Consider the following 27,934-nt stretch of genomic DNA (forward strand, 5'->3'; position numbering starts at 1 on the left):
TATTTCGCAGATGATACCCTAGCTGCCATACTCCTGCTCGCGTTAGTTGTAGAGGATAAAAATGCTCATTCGATGCATCGAGAGTGTCTGGTGTTGGATCCATTACAGTTAGCCGAGGATACAAAATTATTCACCTAACCAAATCAACACAACTGTTCCCAAACGCAAACAGTTTACGGCTAAATATTAGCGAGACAAACAGTGGTTAGCATTATGCTTTGCCAAAATATGTGCTAAATTATCATTTTGACGCGCTACAGGAGTGAACTTATCTCTTTTTACCTCATTAAGTAATAAAAAACGATGAAGGTGTTCCTTAAAGTTATTGAGCAATCTTTTTGATTGAAATTCTATCTGATTTCAGCGGGTGTTTCCATTCATGTTTTACATGAAATCTACCACCAAGGCACTAAAAATCTGAGTCAAAGTCTCACCAGAGGTGGCAACCCTTGTGCGGTTCAATTACCGTAATTCATTTGTCATAATCACCCTAAAATTATAGACACGTCAATCAATATCGAACAAACATCTCACCTATAATGACTCGAGCGATCAGGATCTGCGTGTACATCAGCTCGAAGTTGCTACTGCTGGAGACGGCTATCAGTGCCCACGAGAGAATGGACATCACATTGATCAGGGCGAGCGTTCGTTTGCGTCCAATCCGATCCAACAGGTAGCCAGAAATTAGTCCTCCGAAAGGGCAGGCAATTGCAGTGATGGAAGCTAAAAATTGTAGAATAAATTATCAAACCGTGTACCTCTCATGCAGACATCGACAGTCTGCTATTGAGTGCTGGAGATCTTGTGTTGCCTCACGTGATAAACGAAGAGGAAAAACATAGATGATACTTGTATAGGTTTGCTTCAGTACAAGCTACTTTCTCCCAGTTGTGCCAGAGCAAACAAGAGCAAAAACTTCTTTTTTCTCCTTTTCGCTATCAAAAGAAGAAAAATAGAAGAGAATACAGGAACGATATTCTCCCTATTTGCTCCAGAGTACGTCCAGTTTCTTCTGGCACTGGAACAAACCAATTGATGCGCGAAGACAAACCAAAAATTCTTATCAAGTCGAAATTGGTTCTAATCAAGCACTGTAAACAAACATGGTGGATTAAGGAGATTAACGCGAGGGGAGTACTGAAGTTCACTTAATTTATACTCACACACTAAGTATGCCAGACAAAATAAATTATGGCATTTTCGTTTCTGGCAGTGCACTACACTGTCCGAGTCAACGATACAGTAATTCAAACTTGGGTGCAATCAGTCTCTTTTTTATGCTACACCGGTGTAGCACCAAGCAAAAACGGAAACGATTTTATTATCACCGTGCGTCTCTATTTATACTATTATCTCTGGAGAAAATTCAAACCGATGATTCTTGGAAACGGTACAAATGTCTGCTGCTATAACGAAGCTTCTGCGCATGAGCAAGAGAAAGGCGCCAAACAGTGACTAGAGGGGAAAGAGCGTAGCACATGGTTTACTTCGACGAGCAGTCTATTATGTTGTCAAGGGGGAACGGTTCAAAATGCGCATTTTGAATAAAATCTAACCATGATTATTTTCCCTTTTCTTCACGACAAAATAATGGCTGGTCTGTGGTATTTTTAGGCCTGCTTGAATTACGTCAAATATTTGTTAGAAATATTTCTGATTTCTGAACCAATTACACAAAAGTTATATCGTTTCATAGCATTCGCACCTTATGACAATATAAGCAGAGGAAAAACAAACAAATTATACATTTAGTTAACCAACCCAAACTAGTACTTTTGACACTTCCGCTACCCCAACTTGTCTCAAACTTTCAACTTTTAATATCAAAATATTGATTTTCATGCTCTAAAAATGTACATCATATAAATCATCAGATACCTACCGAACCAAGAGGCCTGTTCCGAATTCAGCCGCATAGGATCATTCTCCCGTGTCAGCGAGTGTAAGGTAATAGCCGAATACCCTAACCCCATTCCGGACGACAGCACGGTTAGATTCGCTAAGATACTCATCGTCAACTGAAATTACCGATTTTGGTTAACTATTGCACATGTAATGGAGTTCTACAGATTGCCAAATATACCTGCATACGACTGCTTCTCTTACTAGCACGTCGAGAAAGCTCCGCTACGGTTCCACACAATCCACTGATTTGCTCAACATCCTTGTCTTTAGCAAATACGGATACCAACGAGGGTTGTATCAGCTGCAGATTGTTTCTAGCTGCAAGTTGACGATCATCGTCTACCGCATGATGTGACGCGTGCTTTACGCTAGCCATACTTTGTTAGTTTGTTTTTAATTCGAACGCTGAGATCTGTAAATAAAAATGAAAACAAAATTGAATCAGCAGCAGAGAACATAAAAAAAGAAATCTGCCACGCAGGACACACGTCTCACCCGAAAGCAACATCAGTCCGTTGTATAATAAGATCTTTCCAGTGGCGTAGTAAGAAAATTTTTCGGGGGGGGGATATGAAATTTTTTTTGTATATATATGAAAAAATGTTCAAAAACATTCTGAGCAGGAAAAACATGTTCAAAAACCAACAACTCAGGGAACGGGTTTGGGTAGTCAAGGTAGGAAAGCTAGCTGTTGGTATAGAATAAATGCTCTTCCCCTACGAGGACAATCTGGGCGGCAAACTTCAGACAGTCTAATTTACTGAGCCCTTCAGTTCCCTTGTGCCATTCAGTACCACTTCCTCGTTGAGCTTCCGACTGGTTCGCGAACTACTCGGTCTAGTCTCCGACGATTGATCTAGCCTACTCCAACGAAAAGTTCCCCGGCGAGAGAAGTTCGAGCCAACCAGCCAGGTGCTGCGGTCAGTTCAGCGATTCCGGTAGAATAGGGCATCCGGTTTGCTGGAGCCCCGGCGCGACTGGTGGTGTATCGTCGCGGTCTACACGGTCTCGTTCCCGGCGGTGAATCTGACTGTAAGCTGACGGATAGGTCTCAGACAAAAGAAGTTCTCCCGATACCGATTCTTCTTTGGTTTCAGTACCACAACTTCTTGAGCCCTTTGACTCCGTAACCGATGCCATTTAGCACCGCAACTTTTTTAAGCCATTTAGTTCTCTTCTTGGGCCATTTAGCACTACTTCCTTGATGGTCCATTCAGTCCTCGACTTGTTCGCGAACAACTCGGTCTAGTCCCCGACGATGAACCTGACCTACTCCAACAGAGAATTCCCCGGCGAGAGAAGTTCTCCCGAGATCGAGCTAATCAGCTAGGTGCCGAGGTCAGTTCGGCGATTCTGGTGAAGCAGGGTATCCGATGAACTGGTGCCCCGATGACTCGCGAATAGTGGTGTCTCGTCGCTGCCTATTCAGTCTAGTCCCCAGCGGTGAATCTAGCTTACGCTAACGGAGAGTTCCCTGGCGAAAGAAGTTTTCTCAATATCGATTCTTCTTTGGTTTTCGCTATTTTTCTATCGGAACAACCGGTGGGGTGCCGTGGTCGGTCTGGCGAATCATGGAGCGTGACCTCCGGTTCGCTGGCGTTTCGACGACCCATACTCGCTGCTCTGTTGCAGTCTATTCGACTAGTACTCGACGGTGGATCTAGCTTATACCTGCGGAGAGTTCCCTGGCGGTGATTGCTCTCCCGAAACCGTTGTTCGATGTCCATTCCGCTGTAAGACGGTCATGATCTACATCAACGGTTCTCAACCTTTTTCGTACCACGGACCCCTTAGATATCACACTGGGTTGCTTCGGACCCCCACAGATAAACATCAGTTTTATATGCTATGAATATGTTATTTTCAAGACTTCGCGGACCCCAGGTTGAGAATCACTGATCTACATCATATCTCTGTTTACTGCGTTCCACGTCTCTACGTCGCTTGTCATTCTGTAGGCTACAGTATCCGGGTTGATGTCCGGTCCTCCCGTTTTAAGTAGCTCCCTGCACGTCACTTCAAACCTCGGACATTCAAAGACGCTCCAGACACAGTGTTGACGTTACGTACCCACACTGATACTCCTTAAGCAGCCATGGTTCGGTAGGAGCTGTTTCAGGTGGAAGGTCATCTCTCCGTGCTTTCTATTGACCCACGTCGACAGGTTTGGATGAGCCGGTAGGTCCACTTTCCTTTCTCCGTATTATCCCATTCCTACTGCTGCGTCATCATCGAATCGATTCTCATCATCTTCCTCACGTTTCTGACGTTTCATTGATTGTAGCACTTGATATCCTCCGTCAGGGTAATGCAGATGGGAATCATCTCGGCGTCAAGGCATACTGCCTCCGGTACGTAATCGCAACTCGTACGATCAGCATTCGAAGCGTCCTGTTCAGCTTTTCGCGGTTTCACTTGGTTTTCAGCGCCGAACCCCAAGCAGGAGCCCCATATCGCAGTATCGATGACGAGACACTCGATAAAGACCCGACATTTCGCATCAACGTGATTGTTAAAGCTCAATCAGTCGTCGAATATCACTCCCAATTGCTTCAGTGCACGCTTCGATGCATTCACAAGCCCTTCGATGGTGATCTGTATCCGCTAAGTTGCTGTGCAACAACAAATCCGTCTTGTAGTGAGCTATTTGCAGCTTGACCCATTCATCCAGCTCTCGATCGCATCTATTGTCTCCGTCACCGACACCTCTATTTCTTCAAGTGTCTCACCGTTAGTGACACATCGTTCACGAAACCAACGATTTTCACTTTCCTGGGCAGCCGCAGTGTTAAGACCCCACACTGATAGAATATATTCGTAAATCGCTAGGAATTAATTTCGTACAAACAACTTTCATAAAATATACGAATTTTTCGTACATATGATGAATCGTTCGTAGTTCTATCGAAACACTTATTTTTTATTACGAGTTTTTCGTGAAAACCACGAAATGACTTTCGTTAGCTTATTACGAAACAGCTTCATTCAGCAAACGAGTCGTTCGCTGTTATATACGAATATCTTTATAATATTTACGAGCACCATTCGTCAAACCGTCCACGTCAAAGGAGCAATATGGAGCAATTGTTGCTATTCGTCAGATAATTGTAGTTGTCTGACTATTTAGTAGTCGTATCCGTGTCCGCCGGTTGCAGGAAGATTTCCTGGACCTCTTTCGCTTCCAGTTGATTCAGAATCTGGAGCAGTACAGAATCAGTTAAACCGTCGCGTCCGTGCTGTCAAACATCGATCCTAAAAGATCGTTTCGTTTCTTTCACGAAAAATAATGTCGATAACTTTCGGGCAATGTAAACTAAATAAGTAAAATTTACGAAAACTTTCGTTCGTCAATCAAGCGGCCATTTCTTCGTATCACAATAAAATCGATTTGGCCACATCGATTTGTTTAAATAAAAACGCTTTTAATCCACCTAACAGTGTGATGAGACATTTCTTATAACTCTTATCACTCTCTTCGGATATTATATCGTTTGAGAACATTTTGAACTTGACGCTTCACGATGTTTTTGACAACACATACTACATGGGATAGTGGCAGGAGTCAGAGAATCGCTCAAATCAGCATAGGACAACATCAGTGCTAGAAATCTCAAACCAAATCAATAAGAAAGCGAAAAAATGGCCCATAAAATAGACATACCATCGAATTATTGTTAATGCTCTGTTAATAAAATATCTGAATTGTGGTGGGAAAACTGAATTTTCCTAAAGGGGTTATTTATTAATCATTCGCATGTATGAAAAAAGCCTTATGTTTACATTTGTAAGTATCGCGCTTTTAACAAAAAAGCGTTGAAATGAAATCGCAGCTCCTGATATCACGCTATCTCTGAAGTGCATGCCTGCATAGTTCCAAATTTTACTTCGACATCGACTTTTTCTAAAGGTGGCTTCCCAGTAGTATCCTTGATTTGAATTATTATCACTAATCCTAATGCCAAAGAACAAATAAAAACCTCTCAAAAACGAACCGTTTGGGGAAATCTGGAATTACTGGAATTTTCATTTTCACGAAACTTTTCGATAGCCTTCCGTCACTTGCGTTAATGCACTGGGTTCACAGTGCTCCGAAAATCTAGCGAAATCGTCTTAGGGCACCAGCGGGTCTAATTCAGAGCTATTTGCGCGGCGAGTTAAATCTGTAAAGAACACTAAAAATTAATTTCTATTCCATAATTTTCAGTTCAGCAATTCGAGAGATCGTGCTCACCGCAAGCCATGAAAAATAGACTACGTTGTGAAGCGATGGTCACTATTTATTAAAAAATCACGGTTAAATAAAAAATTAAACTATTAAAAAATTTCAAATAGTTTATAATTTTCACAAACTTATTAGGAAAAATTGTTTAATAAGTTTTCGTAATATTGTGTAGGAAAAAAGCTGAAAATTTTAGTATTTTCTCTATCTGCAACATATAAACCCTTAAGTATACCAATTAATTGGTATACGAATTGGAATAGGTTCGCCAAATTTTGGAAGAAGTCTATAAAATAACCCCTTGAAAGCTACCTAAAAATTGTTGTAGTTCGATGCAATAAAAAAATCATATTTGGCAATTCATATTTGGCTGATAAAATTGGGGTGTCAATGTATTATAATAGATATTGAGCATTCGAAGAAGTTTCTTGTGAACGAGTGTAGAACGACTTTGTTTCTACGGTCAGCGGTGTAGCCAGAAATTCGGTTTGGTGGGGGTTTGGTGAAAATCGATCATACTGTCCAAACGGCATAATTCCGAAACCATAATTTTTAAAGTTTTTAAATTATGCAGAATTATTTTCCAGAAAATAGTAACAAGGTTCGTGTCTTTAGCGAATTTGTTGAGACTTTATTGTAGTCATGAATAAAACCTGAGAAAATTCACCATAAATACTTCTTGGACGATACACCGTCAAAATTATTTTATCAAATGATGCGCTGTTTAACGTTTGTAAAACTCATTGAAGATACTAAACCTCCGAAATTGGCGGTTTCATAATGATGCTATCTTGACCTTAAATTACTGTTTTTAAACATTTGACCTATACATATAATTGGTCATACAACAAAAATCAAATGCTCATCAAAATCGATCAGAACCTGCTAGAATCGAATGGAAATCGTCATTTTTCATAAATTTCTCTCTACATTCGGAAAGTGTTATCCTCGTTATTAATCATATTACGTTTTCGTCTCAACTCGACGCATTCCCAAAATAAAAACCTGTTTTAGTCCACCTAGTGATGCAATTGTGCTTTTCTCATTTGTCGACAGCCACGATCTTGAGAAACTATGTGATACTGAAACATCGCTTGAAACCAGCAGTGGATCATGGAGAATGATCCGGGAGGTCCACGTCCTGCCGAAATTTTTCAACTTAAGAAATTTTAAACTAGTTTTAATTTTAAAGTAGCAACCCCTCACTGCATACCCCCCTCGGGCCGGTATGATTGACGATTTTTAGAGTGATTGCATAATCTTTCTATATGAGAAAGGCAAAAATGTACCAAAGTCCAAAAAAGTCAATTTTTGCCAAACATCTCAATGTTTCATGCACTTTAAAGGCATTTGGCATCAAAACTACAAATTTGATTTTGAAAATTTTTCATTTCAGTTTATATGGGAATTTGCTGTGTGATTGCACTCTTCAACTCGTAACTTCGAAACCGGGAGTCCAATCAATAAAAAAATTCAGTAACAGCCGATGGGAAGGTTGTACCTTTCATTTGAGACTAACTTTGTGCAAATCGATCCAGCCATCTCTGAGATACAGAGGTCACATTTTTTTCTACATACACACAGACATTTTCCAATCTCGACGAACTCAGTCGATTTGCATATGACACTCGGCCCTCCGGGTCGAGATTAGATTGACGAATTTTAGAGTGAATGAGAAAGGCAAAAACATTTTTAGCAAATGTTGAAAGTTATGCATTTTTTTGGTGAACAATTCTATGTTTCATAGACATTAAATCAATTTTAACTTCGCTTCCTATTGAATAAAGACCCTTATTACAGCACATCTCTACAAAAACGAGATTAATTTGGAAATAAATCTGAGGATTATGATTGATTACAGAACTCTGGAATTTTCTATTGGAATGTTTTCAGGCAGGAATTTGATATTGATGCTATTAGACAACTGTGAATTCAAGACCTATAGATCAGTTACATATCAGGACCCCATTCCGACAATTTATCAAAAGTCCTCATGATGTTTACAACAACAGGTTATCAATCTACGGATCAGATAATTGTTATTGTAAAATTGAATTAAATCAGTCTGCATCAATAAATTTTCAACTTCAATCCAATATTTTTTTTGGGTGTGGTGGAGGGGGAGGGGGGTTGTATGGTGCTAAACCCCAAAACCTTCTCTTGGTTACGCCGTTGCTTGTAGTTATTTATTTCGCTTTTCATTTTCCGATATGTTTCAGATCGATCCGATGGTCATAAGTTAGAAAAATTGCAGTCAGAAGGTTCGCACAAATGAACATTTTTGCACTGATAAGTTATCAAGTTCCTTCCAGACAACTTGGAAGTGTTCGGTGATTATTTCTAGCGGTTGTAGATAGAAAAATGAAATACAAAATTCGTTTTATCGTAATAATGTTTGGCTTATTTCAATGGATTATTACTATATTGAACAATAAATAGGCGACAAAAGGTAATCCACAAATGACAATCCATAACTTTTAAAGTATTCAAAATAGATATTTAAAGTCTTCAGTAAAGTTATTCGCAAAAGTAAGAGCTACAAATTTGCTGAAGACGTCATTTCGATATAATCACTTCCAAGAAAATTTGTGAAAATATCTCACTCATAGGGGGATTAATCAGCAAAAGCACAATACCAAAAGAAAGGGCATATTATCTTCATTAAATTCTCCGAAGATACTATTTACCTAAAATAAGCCGTTTTGGCGCTAATAATAGATTACATTTTTTGGTCATATTTCTGGCAATGGGAAATGATAAAAATCTTTCGTCCGCATTTAATTATAAATATCTCTTCTGATAATAGTCCGAATTCAACAATCTATAGCTTGTTCGAAAGGTATTTGTTAAAGCTGTCTAAAAACATATAAATTGTTAATCTGTATTATCAATTTCGGCAGATAATTCAAAAAAACTGCAAAAAACGCCATTTTTACGCATTCAAATATTCATATCTTGAAAACTAAACATCATAATCAAAAACAAATTAATAGCGTTCATACTGTTTTTTAGTTCTTTCATTTAAAATTGGTTTGGATAAGATCGGTTCAGCCATTGCTGAGAAACACGAATGAGAATTTGTCCGTTACATACACACACACACACACAGACACACACACACACACACAGACATTGTCCCAAATCGTCGAGCTGAGTCGATTGGTATATAAGACTCGGCCCTCCGGGCCTCGGAAAAAATCTTGAAAGTTTGAGCGAATTCTATACATTTCTTTTATAAGAAATGTAAAAAGACATCGATCCGAAAAGATCGACTGAAAACAATAAGAGACTAATAAATACGAAAACTTTTGTAAGATAAACGAAAAGATTTCGTGCGACCAAAGAAATCGTTCGTAATATACACAAACGTTTATTAAAATAAACAAAACATTTCATTTCATTCACGAAAAATAATGTCGTTATCAACGATAACATTCGTGCAGTGTACATTAAATGTGTAAAATTTACGAAAGCTTTCGTTCACCATACGGCCATTCTTGTTCATGAATTGAACGAAACTTACTATTTACAATGCACGAAAATACTTCGTTGCAGAAAACGACGAATGAATTCGTGCATTGCATGATTCATTATATTCACAAATTTATATTATCAGTGCATCCTAAGTGTTGGACAGAGAATGGAGCCCTGAGTTACGCCCGCTGCGACTCGCATTGCCTTCTGCCCATTTGTTCGTCTGGTACATCAGTGCTCTACTCTGGAAGCAGCTCTTCATGATCTGGCTCATTCTTTTATGTCACGCTGCAGCATTGGTCTATTCGAGGCTGAATGGCCTGGTGACTTCCCTGACTTTGGCTGCAACATCAGTTTCTGCACCTTCCTCATTTCGGGGATTACCATCGTCTAAAGACTTCAGCAGTAGCATCAAATACAAACTATTATTATTATTATTACATATTACATATTTGTATTTGGCAGCATCCTGAACATGTTCGGATATGCCAGGATCGCAGCTTTCAGCGCCACGGTTGGTATTCCATCCGGACCGAGGGTTTGCTTTGATTTTAGTCACATCTACGCGTCTTTGAGCTCGTAGTTAGTCACTTGCCACTCGACTGTGTTACCTCTGCCTTCTTCGGTGTCGGTGACCAGGCAGTTGAATCGTGATTCGGGAAGAGACCCTCAACGATTATCTTTAGCTTACCCGGGCATATTTCAGCTGGTGTCGACGGACCATCGTCTTCGTCATGACGAATCAGCACGCGTCCCCCAGGGATTGGCGTTTATTTCTCAGCACAGCTACTTATGGCAATTGGCTTGCTAAGCTTGATCTCCCGTTTTAAAGAGTCCCTACCTTCTAGATACGTCGCTTGCGTTCTTCTCTCACTCTCCGATCTGCCGCTCTGAGCCCGCCTTCTGGCTCTAAGACAAGCAGCGTACTGAGTTACTCATTTAACCAGTAAGCTGCACGCCGCCTACTGCATGGTCCTAGTTCTCATGACATTGTAACGTCACAAGCCGTCACAATCCTTCTTGTTAGCCGTCAGCCGTATCAACGTACTTTATTCCGTTGTTCGCCGAAGTAACTCAACAAAGAGGTTTTCGTTAAAGGCTTTCGTCTTCCATTTTAGCTTGCCGCCCGTCCTTCTTTGTGCTGCGGCAGGGTTCCATTGGCCGATGCGGTAGCGAATCGCCTGGTGGTCTCTCTGGGGATACTTCTCTCACACTCTCCAGTCCATGTTCGCCGTCAGTCAAAGACTACAGAATGTGGCGAAATTTCTCTCGGTACCGATATCCGTTTCGTGAACCATTAAGCTCCTAGCTCCTCGCTTCGCCGCGATCTGCCCATTATAGTCCTCGGCGGTTGAGCTAGCCTCCACAACGTGCCGACAGGTAGGTGTCGAGTCTGCAGCCAATTTTCACTACAAGGAAATATTTTCACAAGATAACTTTTGCAAATGAAACTTTGAGAATTTCATTTAAAATATTAGGTATATTTTTGTTTAACATGTTCAATTTTTTCAAATTTCTCCAAAATACTTCGGGGGGGGTTTCGTCCCCAAAACCCCCCCCCGCTACTACGCCACTGGATCTTTCTAATTACATCGGCAGTAAATATTTACCTAATGTTCAGCTTAAATGAATGGTTACAGAAAACGTTATTGTTTCTAGAATCGTGAGTTGCTGAGTAAAACAAGCATACCGTCATCGAGAGTAACTTAACATCATCGCTTGGCAACATTGAAGAATGTTAACACTAAGGCTCAAGTTACCTCAAGGCTTGGCAGTGTGCGTAAGAAAAATTGTGTTCAGCTTTGCCACCAGATTATCCATTTAAACCTATTTAAAACTCTAAAAGAAGAATATCAGTCGATTTATTAGATCATCACGATCCAATTCATGCAAAATGGTGCTTTTGAAAAAGTGGCTGTGATTTTTTCATTGCGCAGTTGTGTTGCGTACCCCAGCACGGTGTGGTAGTATGATAAACAATCATAGCCACTTTTTCAAAAGCATACCATTTAGCGAAACCGCTAGTTTTTCCAGCAGCTATTTTGTATGATTTGAATCGTTGTGATCTAATAAATCGGCTGATATTCTTCTTTTAGAGTTTTGAAAAGGTTTAAATGGACATCTCGTGGCAAAGCTGAACACAATTTTTCCTACCCATACTACCCAGCGTTCAACTTAAACTTTAAGTTAGTTATAACACGGCTTTGAAGCGCAAATTTTAAAAGTACAAAAGGAATTCTACGTCAATCAAAAGTTTTTTTTTTTTCAATTTTTTGTGGTTTAGCAGTCAAAAATAGTCGACATGAATTTTTTTCAGCCTAATAGGCGGAATTTCCAAAAAAAAATTGTCTTGAACTTCCAAATTTATGAAAAATACTTGTTTTCAATCGCTAGTACTGTAATAAATAAAGAAGATACAAAAAATGTCCGAGACATAAAATGTGCGCCTTTATCTCAACTTTCGGATGAAGTATATTAAAACTTTATCGTACAAAATAATATTGACCAATATTGCACTATATTTTAAGAAAATGATTTAAAAGCAAAGAGGAAAACCCTTCTCGCCGTATTTCGGGCAAAGTCATTCATATGTAGCACCAACCGATCGCTATTATAGGTTCGAGCAAGTGTTTGGGAGACTGATTAGTGCGGAAATCGTGTACCGTGTAAGACCCATCTACCGATTAATTGACAACCAATTTTAGGTTCAGCTCGTATTAAAAACAATATTAAGGGATATTGCAACTCGATCTGCGTTTCCAGTTGAAGAATTTAAACAAGTAATACGAAACATCACGAATAAGCAAAAGAATTAGCGGAAAGTAAAAAATAGCCGACATGCACAACTACAACAAATAATAGACATCTTTTCGTTTATCACTTGTCTATCGTCTAGCCAACTTATAAATAAAACTTTTCATAAATAGTAAGATTGTTCATCGGAACTTTTACGCATAATAGATGAAAAACGAATTGATCGCTCTAACAGTGTGATAAGACTTTATATGATTAAAACAGGGTCGTCGAGAGGTTCGTCGGACTCCAAGGATGGTACTACTGACGGTCCCGTTTAAACCTACATATCAAACTATGTTGGATCTGTTACTGTTTCTATTTATTATATAATATAGTATATTATATAATGTTCCACAGTCACAGTATATTAAATATACAGTGCTTCTACAGAAATGAACGAATCAAAGGAACATAAGCCTGTGACTGTGGAACATTAACACAGCTGTGATCGATTTCAAAGGCTTTCCTATCTGTCCAACATTTAGCAAGGTTGAGCATCTGCTGAGGCTGGTAGGTAAAGTGTGACCATTGTCGCCAGGAAAAAAACAGACATAAGAAAGGCAAAGCATCCTCGATTACCAACGCATTTTGTGTGTGACATTCAGAGGGATCCTCTAGTATAACATGAGTTAGTATGTCTTGCGTCACGGGAAACTTGTGAGTCTGTCGTTTCTATTAATGGTTGACTCATATTACCACATCCACAGATAGCATGCCAAAAAAAAGTGTACATAACGGTTTTTAGCGTTATTAGAGGTACACTTCATAGTTCGTTTCGCGAAACAAACGCTTCTTTTTGATTATTGGTCAGGGACATCATTAGCACGCTATGTCTAACATGATAAAACTGTAGGGTGTAAAAAATGGCCATATTTAGCTTAGCCTCACGTTACGTAATTAGTGTACGACATACTTCTGCTTGTAATCGTCACACATTTTTGTTCATATTCGACACAGTAGGTTGGATTACGATATTTTGTAAACAAGACGAGAAGGTAACAGGCAAATTAAATCAAGAAGATTTTCAATTTACATTCAATTTATCTCATGTTGAACTCAAGAAAAACAGACATTTTCTAATCATAACCTTTATGCAGGTTTATTCGGAAGTCTACCTTCTCATCTTGCCCAGAGCAGAAGCAAAAAATTACACACAGTACACAAATGCGGCAACGTCAACTACAACATTTACGTATATTTGTAAACAATTGTTCTAAAGAGGTGCTTTCATGGTTTATCTCCACCCACCCCTGACATCGCGATTAAAAAATATATATCAAGATCCGGAAAAGTGGATTTCATGACAGCTGAATAAATTAAATTAACAAATAAATAAATAAATAACCGTAAACAGCACACCGTTATCTTATGACACACCACCAACGGCTACGAAACCAATATATATGGATCAAACAGAAACAAATATTCACTCAACAACAATCGTATTTAAATTAAGCCTTCAAATTTTATATTCCATGCAGTTCAGTACCATACTATTACGATATAAAACTTCAATCGATTTCTTTTCTGACATTGAAGTACACCGCTATAAAACCAACTACACTCATTCCATAATATACGTATCAATTTCTTGCACCTCACCGGCATAGTAGCATAAGAAAAAGCTTTAGGTTATTAGGTGCTAAGCAAAAAAAATATTTTGGGTTCCAAATCACCCCCAATGACAGTAAATGCTTTATTTCGCAAATCAGTCGATCAATGAATAGATTATTGCGTGGAAATCTACCTCACTCGTTACTGCTATCAAGCTTATCAACTCTAACAAACACCTAGGTTCGTGTGGGGTCAGTACATTACTGATAATGATCTCCGCTGTTCGGAGAATACGCTTGAAAACTAGCTTCTTTGACGATCGCTTCGAGTGGGACCAATAGTGTCAATATCATGTTTATAGCAGGGTTAAACTTATAGGTTGTATCTCGTTGATCATTTATAGTTATGATAGCAAAATTGTTATAATATTGCATATTATATTGTACAATTATCATCTCCAACTGCATGATCTCCATTAATCCTATTCAGTACTGCTATCAATCAATACGTCAGCTCAAATAGAAAGTGTCGTTTTGCAGATTTATGAGAAGTACGTTTGTTTCAGAAGAATTCAATGCTCAACTACGGAGTACACCTAACTATGCATTAAATTTAAATAATGTTAAAGGGTTCAGACATTAATAGTTTTTAAAAAGTCTAACACAATGTTTTGGCATTATCCTAAGGAAAGTTGAGTTGTCAACATAACATCGTTGAGATGACAGCTCTATCCATAACATTCAAAAAACAATTTTTTAAATGTTAATCTAGGTGGTGGGCGTAGCGTAGTTGGTAAATCGATTGCCTTGTACGCAGCGCATCTGGGTTCGAGTCCCGACCCCGCACATAGGGTTAGAAAAACTCCAGTCTACCTTCTAATCTTGCCCAGAGCAGAAGTTTAATACCACTACACAGCCATGCACTGCTAGGCTCCATGCAAAACTGACTCAGACATCATTTCGTTAAAAGTTTAATAACGCCTTTTAACAAAGCCGGATTGATTAGCAGTCTTCGACAAAACTGTAGACAATTAAAATATCTTTATTTTCACTTACAGTGATAATACGATGCACAAAATCCCACCTAGTAGCGAAAATGCAATCTAGTGTGCGTGTCCTCCATGTAAATTGTCGAAAAATCCCACACAAGCTTACTACAATTTGTCCGATTTGCTTCATTTGGAGCAAGTACTCCTGGTGGGACTAGGAATCGACACAGGGGTGGGCCGATAGGAGTAATTTTTTTCTTGTCACTCTAATGAACACCCATTGATAGCTTTCTGGTGCTTCGATACGTAGCTGAGGAATTCAACGAAGATCCTTCCGAAAATAATTAAACTCCTGACCGACCATCTTAGATACCAATGAAACTTTACACATTTCATCGGCATGGAAGACTAAACATTTTCCACAATTAGTAAGACTATTTTGACTCAATTTTTTAAAAGGGCGTAAACATTTCTACGTGAATTATTTAAAATTTTTTTTGTTCGGTTACTGTATTTTATACAGCAAAACTTTCTGAAAACGAGTTTCAGATAATGCATATTTAAGTGCGAAAAAATATACACTGAAAAAAATGTTGCGTCGTTTTTCACATAAACAAAAATTTGTGTTAAAAATTTGTATTGTAAAGAACCCATTTTTTTATTTTGTTATATTTTGTCAATAAAAACCTCAAGAGAAAAGAATCATTTTGAATGTAATTGTATGATGGAGAACTTATCGGTATTTTTTTTTTCTTATAATAACTTTATACATGTTTTTTAATTTCATGCTAATTGACATACAAAACTGTAATTTTATTGCAGAATATAATTCTACGTCTCATTTTAAACCAAAATCTATTTAGCAAAAATCTTCCAAAATGCGATAGTTTTTGAGATATTTGGAATTTTGTTCCAACAAAAACAGTTAATTCGTGTGATTATGCCCTTTTTATAAGTTATTCGCGTTACCTAATAATAAAATGTAAAAAATCTAATGTTTATCGTTTTAAAAACGTAAAAGAAACTTTTTCAGTGTATTTGGATCATGGAGAAGCTTTTAATAAAAAAAATTTCCTAACAACAACTTTTAACATATTTTAATAATTCATACTATATGCAGTCAAAAATACAATTTACTTTTTGAATATGATTTTAAACGCTTTTTGCTAATAACAAAAAATTCTGAAATGTAGTTCTCGAGATATTTCAAATTTTGTTTTAACAACATAATTTTTTTGTTTTATTACGACCTTTTCAGAAGTTATTCGAGTTTCTCCATCAACAATAATAAGTTTTTCAAAAGGCCCATAACATTTCCTGCAACTTTCTCTTTGACATCAAGGTGATATTGTAAACCATTTAAAAACTATACGAAAACAATCAAAATACTATTCAACCATAGCGTCTTATGATTAAACTAAATAGTTCGATCATATTTTGGTTGCTGGTTTGTAAAAGTGTGCGGAAGAAGCCGCTGTCGACAATCGCCAAAAATTCCTTGTCTTGCAGGCAATTTGCGGCCGTGGCCAAATGGGTTCGCCGTTGTTCACATCTGGAACTGTCAACGAACAAATCTATGTATACTGGAATTTTAGGCATTTTTTTCGTAACAGCCCGTGGGGGTCCGCAACAACCCTGGGTGATTTCAAAGTGGTCTGTGATACGAATAAGGTTGAGAGCTGCTGGTCCAGAACATTGCCGCTTAGTAAAATTTCATTTTCAAAAAAAATCTGCGTGTTTCCATCAATCTGTTCGAACCATATATATTAGGCTGAGAAATCCGAGATAAAAGTTTTCAGGATAAGTTAAAGTTTGAGGTGCACTTATCATGTTTGCCAATTATAGTTTTTCGATTAATAACAATCCTTAAACTTTTTCCGAATGTCTTCGTTGCAGGGGGGGGACGTTCCCGCAGCTGAAAGATGGTAGTTCTGAAAGCAGAAAAACACCATAAACAAAAGATTTTGTAAACGAAATAAGTCACTTGCCGTACCGAATCACCGGCACTAAATAATGCCCTGGGGGTCAGCAGAACACCATTTTTTGTCTTGTCATTAGCAACAAGCTGAACGTGCGAAATCTGTACAATAATTATAATTGAATGTCAAAAAATTATAAACAACAGTTGATAACACCACGCGAATGCCCACTATCAAGGAACGTGAAATTTGACGAGACGAAGAAACCGATCAATATGCAAAGTTTTACTCACTGGATGCGGAAATTTCCATAGAGAAGCAGGATTGCCGTTCGCCCGCATTTTGTTTTCGGAAGCATATTTGTCTGATTACTCGATCCCGGGGGTCAAAACATTTGATTATCTGTAACCTACAAAAATACACTGAAAAAATCAGTTTTGACAAGGAAAAGTTTTTTTCAAATAACTTTTTTTCCTTGAAAGTACCCAACTTGAATTTTTGCCGCTAGGTAGGGAACATAATTACCTATCTTGGAACAAAATTTCATCCAAATCAAAAATGGGGTTTTTTGCAAATCGACTTTTAATTTTCAAAAACCGATTTTTTTCAATGTAGGAGTCAATGAAGAATTTTTTCAATATTTTTATTCATAAATTTGACTAATTTTGTGAAAATCATTCCTACAACATTTTTTTGTAGGATTTGTCATTTTTAGACTATAGCCATTTGAAAAAAAAAAATGGTAAAAAAAGTTTGGCCCTTTTCAAAAGACAGTCTAGATCATTTTTGCAAAAACAAAGTATGCAAAGTGGCTTTTCGTGGCAAAGTTCTCATGTACAGAAAGTTCCATTAAAATCTGAGAGGGTGCTGCCAACATTTGTTCAAGTTGGCGCGAAATTCGTCATTATATTAATGAAATTTATTGAAATTTCGTGAATATTGTTCTATATCTCGATATGAGGCATACACAGAGCTCTTATGTTTTCAACAAAGTTGTTTTTGATGGCATTTCCAACAGCTTCACTGAAGACACCAAGTCTCTAAACAATGCTTTTGAAGAGTTGATTCTCCATTATTACATCTAGGGGTATTAGTCATATGAGCTTGAGCTTGTGCGACCACCCCTGGCTGTTACTCCTTTATCGATCTGGACTAGCTGAAGTTGCACAGGGAATCAATAGATAATTAATGCTTGGGAGTAGCGAAAACATCTTTCAATGTGCAACTCCTGGTAATCCTAAAGTGTTTATTGATCAATACCAGCGCCGGCCAGGCTCGAACGTAGATCGCGGAAGGAAAGGGAAGGATTGGTTAGTCCGATACATGCTTTTGCTAGAGGCCGTATATACTACTATCTGGACTAGATATCGATCCATCAACTCATGGACCGGGTACCAACGGCTTTACTTCCCTTCCGAAGGAAGACGTGACCACAGATTTTTTGACCTTTAAAAAATCTCAACGACCTCGGCTGGAATTGAACCAAGGACAACTGGAATGAGTGGCGGTCACGCTTACCACTCAACCACCGGCGCCGTCATACTTCTAGGGGTATTAGTCATATGGTTCAAAAACTGCTTAACCCATTCATACCCATGTTGTTTGTGGACAACAACGTTTTTAAACAGCTATAACTTTTGATTGAGGCAAGATTTGCTCACAAATACAAGTAAGGATAATAAACGAGACATTGCCTTTCATTTGTTTACTAACAGTTCCAAGGATCAGCTCTAGAACTGAAGTTATTACAATTAGTCTGATTGGATTTCAATGGAGCAGTGCTGCCAGGGACAGTTTACCTTGACGACGAAAAATGATTTTTTCACATATCTTCGTTATTGCTCAATATTATCGAAAACTGATAAAACTTATCAATTTAGAGTGCCTTTGGCTAGGTTTTCCACGTAAGTGGACTATTGTAAATATTCTAGGAGAATTGTATAGAGCATTGGAAGGTAAAAATTGAGCAGCTTCTAGCACTGCAAGAGAAGCACCTATCGTTATGAAAAATGGCTTTTCGTGTTTCTTGATCCCACCGTTTTCAAGGAAAAATAGTTTTGAAATCCTACGTGCACTAGAAAAAAGTTGGGCATGAAAGGGTTAAACTGCGATTCCCATACCCCAGTCAATATCCTTATTGATTCATCGTAAAAAAATCGTTCGTATTACGAAAGGTAAATATTAGAAAGATTCGTAATAAGCTTACAAAAGTTGTTTCGTGGATTTCACGAGAAACTCATAATAAAAAGAAAAATGATATACGTACGAAAAAATCGTAAATGTTACGAAAGTTTTCTGTACGAAACCGATTCGTTGCAGATTTACGTACAGATTTTCTCAGTGTACTTGCCACACCTTTCAAACGGTTCGTAGTAACTTAACATTCAAATGATCGGAATGAATTTCATGGGGACCTGACCCCAAAAATAGAGGTATATCCTTCTAATTTGATACAATATATAAAAAAGCCATCGAAAAAGGCAAAAAACATAACGTTTTATCATTCGCCTTTGCAAAGATTTGTTGTTTTAGATGCATTCTTATCATAGACATTATATGCAATTGTTTTGAAAAACAAATATACTGCTTCTGCGCATCAAGTTAATCTAATTGATTGATTAGCATCTGGTGGTCATCATTGTAGTCGCCAGGGAAGCTCAAAATCAAATCGAATGTTATCATTCATATGCAATCGAGCTGATTATTGTTCACGGTTTTCTCTTATTCATAGGGAGTCCGAGCACCACCTCTCCTCATAACCCTACAACTTTTCAATTTTTTCAATTAGCGGAAAACGTGAAATTAGCGCGAAGCACATTATGATATTCAAATGAAAATTGAGCTTGAGGTATTCAGATTTTTTCGTTCAAACATCGACGGAGCTCTCGATCGACGACTTCACGAACTAGTTACCAAAGTTCACTAAGGAACAGCGATGCCAGGTCATATTTCTTGAAACTTGTGCGTGTGACCTATATAAAAATCTGTGCAAATCTGTGTTAAGGAAAACGTACAAATTTGTTTTAAAACAACAAGTGGCGACTTTTTTTAGTTTTTGCTCGGGGCAAAAATTGAGAAATCCGTGCTGTGGCGTAGCAAGAAATTTGGTTTGGAGGGGGTTTTGATGAGAATCGCAAATTTTTTGAAAAAATGCTAAAATTTAATATGAGTTTGATAAATTATTGAAAACTCAAAAACATAAGTAGTCTAACAGATGTCATTCCAGTCTACAAACAAGAAGGATCAACATGGAACAGTTTTCAAACCTCTATAGATTATTTTCTTGTATAAAATGTCAATGAAGTCAAAAATTGCGATCTTTTAAAGTGGGATAAATGATCTAAAAAATTTTCAACGTTCAATATCACCTAATATAATAATCCTAGTCTTTGAAAGTTTGACAACTACGGGAAGTTATCAACATAAAACAGCGCCTGCTTTGATATAGAAATTTTAGTGATTAATTCTCATAGAGGTAATTATGGTGAATTAATTTTTCAAAAATATTAAGAGACATGGTGCCTTCAGCAAAGTTTTTGATAATGTCATTTCAAACAATTTTGTTGAAAATATGAAGGCTACATGAATTCAACATATAGGGATTTAAATGGACTGGGCCTGCTATATTTCGCCTTAGTGAAAAAAATTTAGGTGAAAACTATTTTTTCTGCGCTACGGATAAAATTGTTTGAAACAATCATTGGGAGTTGAGAACACAAAACCTATAACTAAATTATGGCTGGATGGAACTGAAACTTGCGTTTCGACTTCATCTCATCAGAATCCGACACTAACTTGGTGGGCGGACTAAGCCAGCGCCGAATTGATGCTAGCTCCTGAAAATGGAATCACTCTTTGTGTTTTTGAGTCCTTTTAATCCCTGGGAATTATTTGTTTTAAATCCAGTTCCCTTATTTTTTTTTGTAAGCTTCAAAGGCACCTTGAACGCAATGTGAATTTATTATTTAATTACCGTAGAAGTGATTTATCAAATACAGTAATTTCAGAATAGGTTGTTGTAAAGGTTTTCTACTACTATATTTCGATAATCTGAATATGTTGGATATTTATGTCTTTGACAAAGTTGTTTGAAATAGCACTTTCGAAAACTTTGCTGGAGACATTAAGTCTCGACTCAAATTTGCTTGAAGAGTAATTCTTCTCTATAATTACTTCTAGGAGGATTAACCGTCAAAATTATCAGCAGATGAACAGTTTTACGTTTTGAAATTCTTCAATGTTACTTAACATCGAAATTTGGCAGTTTCGAATGAATCTGATCGTGACCGTTAAAAATTTATCGAGCATTAATTTTACTTTTCTTCATTAGTCAACCTCACAACTTGCAGTACTAGTACGTAGCACACAAAATTTTAGTACGCCATTCATTGCATCCTGCTAAGAGGCTATTCATATAGTTGATAATACAACAAAAATCCAATGCTCATAAAACCGATCCTGACCTGCTAGAGACAAAATTACATCAGCTTTCAACTAGTTTCTGAAATGTTATTCTTGTTGTTAACTATATTGAATTGTTGTTTAAACTCTACACAATCTAAAAAAATATATTTTCAGCAAATGTTGAAATGTATGCAAGTTTTCGGTAAACAAGCTTATGTTTTATATGCAATCAATCTATTCAAATTTAGATTCCCATTCGAAAAATTGTCTCTAATCCATATTTTGAAGCATCTTTCCAAAAATGAGCTCATAATAATTCAGACAGTTATTTTATTTTACATTGAAGTAATTTGACAACTATGGAATTTTGGCTAAGAGATATGTTACAAGATCCCCTTCCCACAATTTTCCAAAAGTTCTCATGACGCTTTAAACACAGTTCTCAATGTAGTGATCAGAGAATATTTTTCCAAAAATATTTTGTGGAATATTAAATTAAATTCGTCAGTATCAATTATTTTTTTTCAATCCAATTAATTTTGGTTTGGGGGGGGGGGTTTAACCCCCAAAACCCCCCCTGGCTACGCCACTGGCATTCAAATAAAATACGAGTAAATTTAAACACAAACATTGCAAACCCATTGATCGCCTAGTCCCTCATTTTATATAACTGATAGATGCAAAGTCTGAATATTTTAAAATTATCGACTAGTTTTCCCCCAACATCACGACATACGTCATAAATTTTAATGTTGAATGGCGTCAGAAAAAGGCAACTGTGCGGTAATATTGCTATTACTTTTACTTATCAAGTGCATTCTCGATATATCTTCTCTAGTGCAATGAAAACATATACACAGGCTCAGTAACGCAAATGCGTTTTCGAGTTGAATTATTGAGTATTTGCAAAAAAAGAAATTTGTCTAGCATTCATTAAAACAAGAAAGTCACTAGCTTTTCGTGGCAAAGTTCTCATGTACAGAAAGTTCCATTAAAATCTGAGAGGGTGCTGCCAACATTTGTTCAAGTTGGCGCGAAATTCGTCATTATATTAATGAAATTTATTGAAATTTCGTGAATATTGTTCTATATCTCGATATGAGGCATACACAGAGCTCTTATGTTTTCAACAAAGTTGTTTTTGATGGCATTTCCAACAGCTTCACTGAAGACACCAAGTCTCTAAACAATGCTTTTGAAGAGTTGATTCTCCATTATTACATCTAGGGGTATTAGTCATATGAGCTTGAGCTTGTGCGACCACCCCTGGCTGTTACTCCTTTATCGATCTGGACTAGCTGAAGTTGCACAGGGAATCAATAGATAATTAATGCTTGGGAGTAGCGAAAACATCTTTCAATGTGCAACTCCTGGTAATCCTAAAGTGTTTATTGATCAATACCAGCGCCGGCCAGGCTCGAACGTAGATCGCGGAAGGAAAGGGAAGGATTGGTTAGTCCGATACATGCTTTTGCTAGAGGCCGTATATACTACTATCTGGACTAGATATCGATCCATCAACTCATGGACCGGGTACCAACGGCTTTACTTCCCTTCCGAAGGAAGACGTGACCACAGATTTTTTGACCTTTAAAAAATCTCAACGACCTCGGCTGGAATTGAACCAAGGACAACTGGAATGAGTTAATGTTGAATGGCGTCAGAAAAAGGCAACTGTGCGGTAATATTGCTATTACTTTTACTTATCAAGTGCATTCTCGATATATCTTCTCTAGTGCAATGAAAACATATACACAGGCTCAGTAACGCAAATGCGTTTTCGAGTTGAATTATTGAGTATTTGCAAAAAAAGAAATTTGTCTAGCATTCATTAAAACAAGAAAGTCACTAGCTATTTATACAAAACTCCTGGTTGCCAAAACTAGCAGGCAATATAACTCGGTAAACCGTGCAGCCATATTTACTGTTTTTCTCTCCTCGCGTCTTTATATTTTAAATATCGTTTTTGGTCACAACATATCACCTTTTGTTGTACAATCGCCCCCCCCCTCCAACCAAGAGGTACGTCATTTATACACGGGTCCTAAGTAATATGCATTATTCATACCTTTGTGAGCTTCACGAAGCTATGCGACAAACATTCATTTCAAGCTTTATCGTTCGTTCGCCATTTGCTCATCTACCTACTGTAAAACTATTTCAACCTCTTTGCTTGATGCGATATTCATGGTTAATTAGTGAGAACAAAGTTTTGACTTCTTTGTGATCCACGGTTAGCAACAGTCGCACGAATGAACAAACTTTCCAGTGCCTGACCTAAACCTTGGGGACAGTTCCCGATCAGAAACACATAACAGAAATATTTCAAAACTATATATCGCATTGTTACTTGTTATAAATTTCTGTTATTTTAACTACTAACGAGACCTAATTTATAACACAATATGTTACAGAAATTGTGTTCTGTTATAATCTTGTTATTTCATTCTGATCGGGTTGTGTCCAGTTCGTAGATTATCCACTAGGTGAGCAATTGATGAAAGAGGAATTCACTTGTAAAACTCAGTTATCGTACTACACACTAAAACGGAATCACTCCAATCATGTTCGTCTGTAAACTACCAACCACTAAAAACAACGGCAACGAAAATCAATTTTCTTTCAAACTACAAACTACAAGAGGCAATTATCCTAGTTACTTTTAATTATGCAGCGGTAAACTATCGAGATGGGTCGCAAAAGCAAGAAGTGGAACTCCAGCCTAATATGGTGACTGTTGACTTGTGGTCTATTTGTATAATACCGAGTATTCGCAATTTGGAACATGTAGGCAAAGCGAAAACGGATCGTAAACTTATGGAAGTCACCTATAGTATTGGTAACGCTCGTTACATTGACCTAGGCAAATAGATTCAATTTGCTTATCAGCCTAAAACACGTGGTTGCATGTGACCGCGTCAAAATGAATCCATTACAGAGGATACTTGGAGAAACTCCTTTTCATGTATTTCTAATGATGTTTTCTTCGCGGAATACGGTTGGACCGATCGCCTATCTTTAGTATCTCCGCAATGCACTACTGGTATCATTCAACACGTTAGTCCAAGACGAACGTTTCGTTTTGCAGAAAAACTTAAAGCACGTGACTGACAGTGACAATGTTGGAATTAAGACTATATGAATGGCTGGCGACCAAAAGGGGCTAACCCACATTTTCCCCCTGATACGTAAAGAGATTTCTTTCTAGGTACCCCTAACGGTGCTCTTGTAGTGAGGATGCGGGTCGAAAGACCTGTTCATTCCTACTTGATTATATAGCTCAAAACTCACGCAACTACTAGTAAACAACTTACGTTATGCACCCATAAGGGGTAAACTCCTACGTGCAAGTAGTGTAATCAGACCTCACACCATGGACAATAGAGTGGCTCGAATATGACATTTTTCAGCACAGCACTTTTTTAGTTCCTTTTGTGATACCATTGCCTGTGCAAAGTTTGGAAGCGCTCGGTTGCTTCCCGAGTTTGCGCATTGCGTTCAAAGTTTGTATGGGATTTTATATGGGGAAATCAATTATTTTGCATTTACTGCAATAAAGATCGCAATTTCATTCAATATGAAGAAACAGCTTTACAAAACTATAGTTCAAACCTTGGTTAACAACTTTGTCGAAGACGGCAACTAGCTACGAGTTTTCAAAAAATAGTTATAACGATTTTAAAACTTATTGTTCAATCCAACTGCAGAACTTCATTGAAGTTAAACACAAGAAAGAATTAAATGATCACTGATGCAGTATGTGAGCAGACTAATGTTGTCCCGCCGTGAAAGAAGGTCTCCACGCGCAATAAAATGTTGCAATGCACGTGACCCAACGGATAATCAATAATATTTGCTTTTATTTTTATTTTTACTTGTTGTAAACATATTTAAGATCTATAGCTACCGCTGCATACTGCATCAAATAAACGAATTTGAAAAGAATATCATATCAATGTAAAATCTTATGGAATATTTCCAAAAGATTGTAAATGAGATATCACTCAAAAATGGGTGTCGTAATTCTCACTCACTCACGCTTCTCCGTCTCTAGTCTCCGCAAACAGCGTGCGAACGTTTCCGATTCACGATTGTGAGCATTCCTCTCATCGGCGAACATATTCGTAATTTTCGTGAAAAAAAACTAATGTCAAAATATTCACCCCATTATTAGTAAGAAAATCTACAAGAAAGTGAAATAAACTAGATGTAATATTTATGAAAAAATCACTAGCTCATTCTCCGGCGAACTCGTCAATCCGGAAAAATTGTGATTGATAAATGCAATGGTTTGTGCAAACTACAAACACAATTTTCAGGGTACGTGTTCCTAATTTAGGTAATACACAATCGATCGATCAAAAGCATGTTTCACCACAACGCTATACGATTTTACACAGGGTATTTTATCTTCATAGTATGTTTCGTTAAGTCGCTGCCATTCGTAACAAAAAAAAACTGTACACCAGTCGTACCACTGTTGTTTTTCGTACTGACATGACATCTATAATCATTGATTGTTTGCTTCTCACACTCTTAGTTTATATGTATTATCTTTCCTCACGGTATCGCTTTTTAAGTATATCGCACCTAAGAGGGATTCATTCGAACCATATAATAATCATAGAGCTTCTTCCTGATAAAGCGATTGCTCTTCCAACTGATAGGCTTTATTCGGCACTTGAATTTTCATATCGCAACTGAAACAGATATATCAACTTACATGATTTTTGTGACTATGCCGAATAATTATAAACTTCGTTCACACTTTAAAATATAATGATTCACAGTCTATTTTGCTAAAAATAACCGAAACTAAGCGTTCATGCACTTGACTCGTTTCGATCCAGACGACTAAATTAATATACACAAACACTAGTTTATAACCGATTCATCATTAGGCAATATTTTTCGTTCGATGTGTCTTCAGAGTGCGCTTGGTTGTTCGCGATTTTTTTTTGTCCGTATACATCTGATCGCGGCAAAGGTTAAAATGCGTCTGCTTCGGCAGGAGAAACCTCACAGACAATTATACATCACACAACTTGCCGTAACGCGCACTGATCGCGGCGTCCAGAATTAATTGGTTTGATTCATCTTCTGTTTTCTCCGTGCATTTCCTTAGCTACTCTCACGAATAACAAACCGAAAACAAATGCACAAATTTCACCGTTGGTCTAACTCCCAACCGGTTACCCTTCTGCAAAGAACCGAACACCGCGAACTAATGGCACGCGGGAGGCTCGGTCGCTCCTTCTTATTGCAGAGTGCTTGTTCATACGAATGAGACCAGAAGGTGAATTTCGCTGTTCTCTTACCGGTTGCTATCAGCAGAGCTTTCATTATTGTACTCTGATATCAGTTCGATTCTACGACGATTGTGGATTGTTTTTGATCAGTTTCTTATCAGTTACTGTTTGCAGGAGTGCGACGAAAGAATTGTATTGGATTATTTTTAATGTATTTTCTATGATCGTACGTCTTGTTTATATATGAACATTGTATCGTAAAACAATGGTAGCATATTTTGTTAGTAAGACACTTGGCGCGAACTAACCTACCTATCGGTGATGTTTCCTATCTTTACCGATTGAAATAGGCGCATAGATGAGTTGCTCGGTTTTGAGCCGCTAAACCCAGAAAATAATGAAATCGAAATGACCCTTTGGTCGTAAAAATATATGCCAGTATTCAAAAATTTGATTGAAAGCAAAGTTAGAAGCGATGCTCATTATTAAAGCAGTAACTAGCACATAGTTTTAATTCATGTTATATTACGCGTCATTCATTTTCAAACATATTAGCAATACAAATAAATTGAGATTGGCGGTTTTTCCATTTTTGAAAATGTTAATTTCATTCAACGAATATCAACATTCGTTGAAAAAATACATAAAGTCATGGGATTTTTGTAAAAAAATTAATTTGACATCTACATATCTTGCTACAAATATATGCATGAATATAAATATAAAATTTCAAAATATTTTCTTTCTGTGTATCTACTCCAGTCCAAATGCATGCACATTGCTCGTGCATCTTTATTTGCACACTACCAATTAGCTAGAATATATTTTAAATAAACGAATGTTTCATTATACTTGTAGGGCACTTCCATTCGTATATCGTCATCACTGATTGGCCAATGGCCATCTATGGAAGTTCTTTTTCAATGTCAGCTTCTTTCTCCGAGCAGCCTAGATAAGCCGGGTAGTATCGGTAGTAATTGTTTAAACCGGCTAAGAAGTGCACTATATGTTATGCGATTCGTGCTATGGTAAAACTTGTTGAGGGGCATTGAAATATTCTCAAAGAGAAACGGAGCGGGATGTGCCGGGCGAATTCGCCAATATGTTGCATTACGGAGCGGACCGGTCGCTTAAAACAGCGACATTTTTTCGCCGAAAATCGGCATAAATTTGTCGGATTTTTGTTGGTCAGGAGTTTGCTAAGCTTTAGTGGTGATGGTAGTTCGGAGAAGTTTTTCTGAATTTCGACTATCAAATTTCGATGTGTACAGACGAACCCGACGCATCCGATCTAGAATTAATCCACTGTACAGTGGGTAAAAATGATCCCAAAGCATGACGTTTTTTGAAAAGGCTGTCAAAGGAAAATAACGTGGGAAATGGAAAATGATAACGCAATACAATCACAACACAAAATCATAAA

General features: G+C 37.5%; 1 protein-coding gene across 1 annotated transcript in view; it reads right to left on the reverse strand.

Annotated features, from left to right (window-relative positions):
- LOC131681427 (facilitated trehalose transporter Tret1-2 homolog) overlaps nt 1-26,527 on the reverse strand; it is a 35,967-nt gene extending 9,440 nt beyond the window's left edge. Inside the window, exons 1-4 of the mRNA XM_058962209.1 lie at nt 25,986-26,527; nt 2,087-2,320; nt 1,886-2,021; nt 535-726 (exon numbers count right to left, since the gene is read on the reverse strand). Coding sequence (XP_058818192.1) covers nt 535-726; nt 1,886-2,021; nt 2,087-2,284 — 526 coding nt within the window. The 5' untranslated portion in view covers nt 2,285-2,320; nt 25,986-26,527. The remainder of the gene's footprint in view (nt 1-534; nt 727-1,885; nt 2,022-2,086; nt 2,321-25,985) is intronic.
- Nucleotides 26,528-27,934: the final 1,407 nt, after the last annotated feature.

Source organism: Topomyia yanbarensis, chromosome 2 (assembly GCF_030247195.1).
Source record: "Topomyia yanbarensis strain Yona2022 chromosome 2, ASM3024719v1, whole genome shotgun sequence".
NCBI lineage: Eukaryota > Metazoa > Arthropoda > Insecta > Diptera > Culicidae > Topomyia > Topomyia yanbarensis.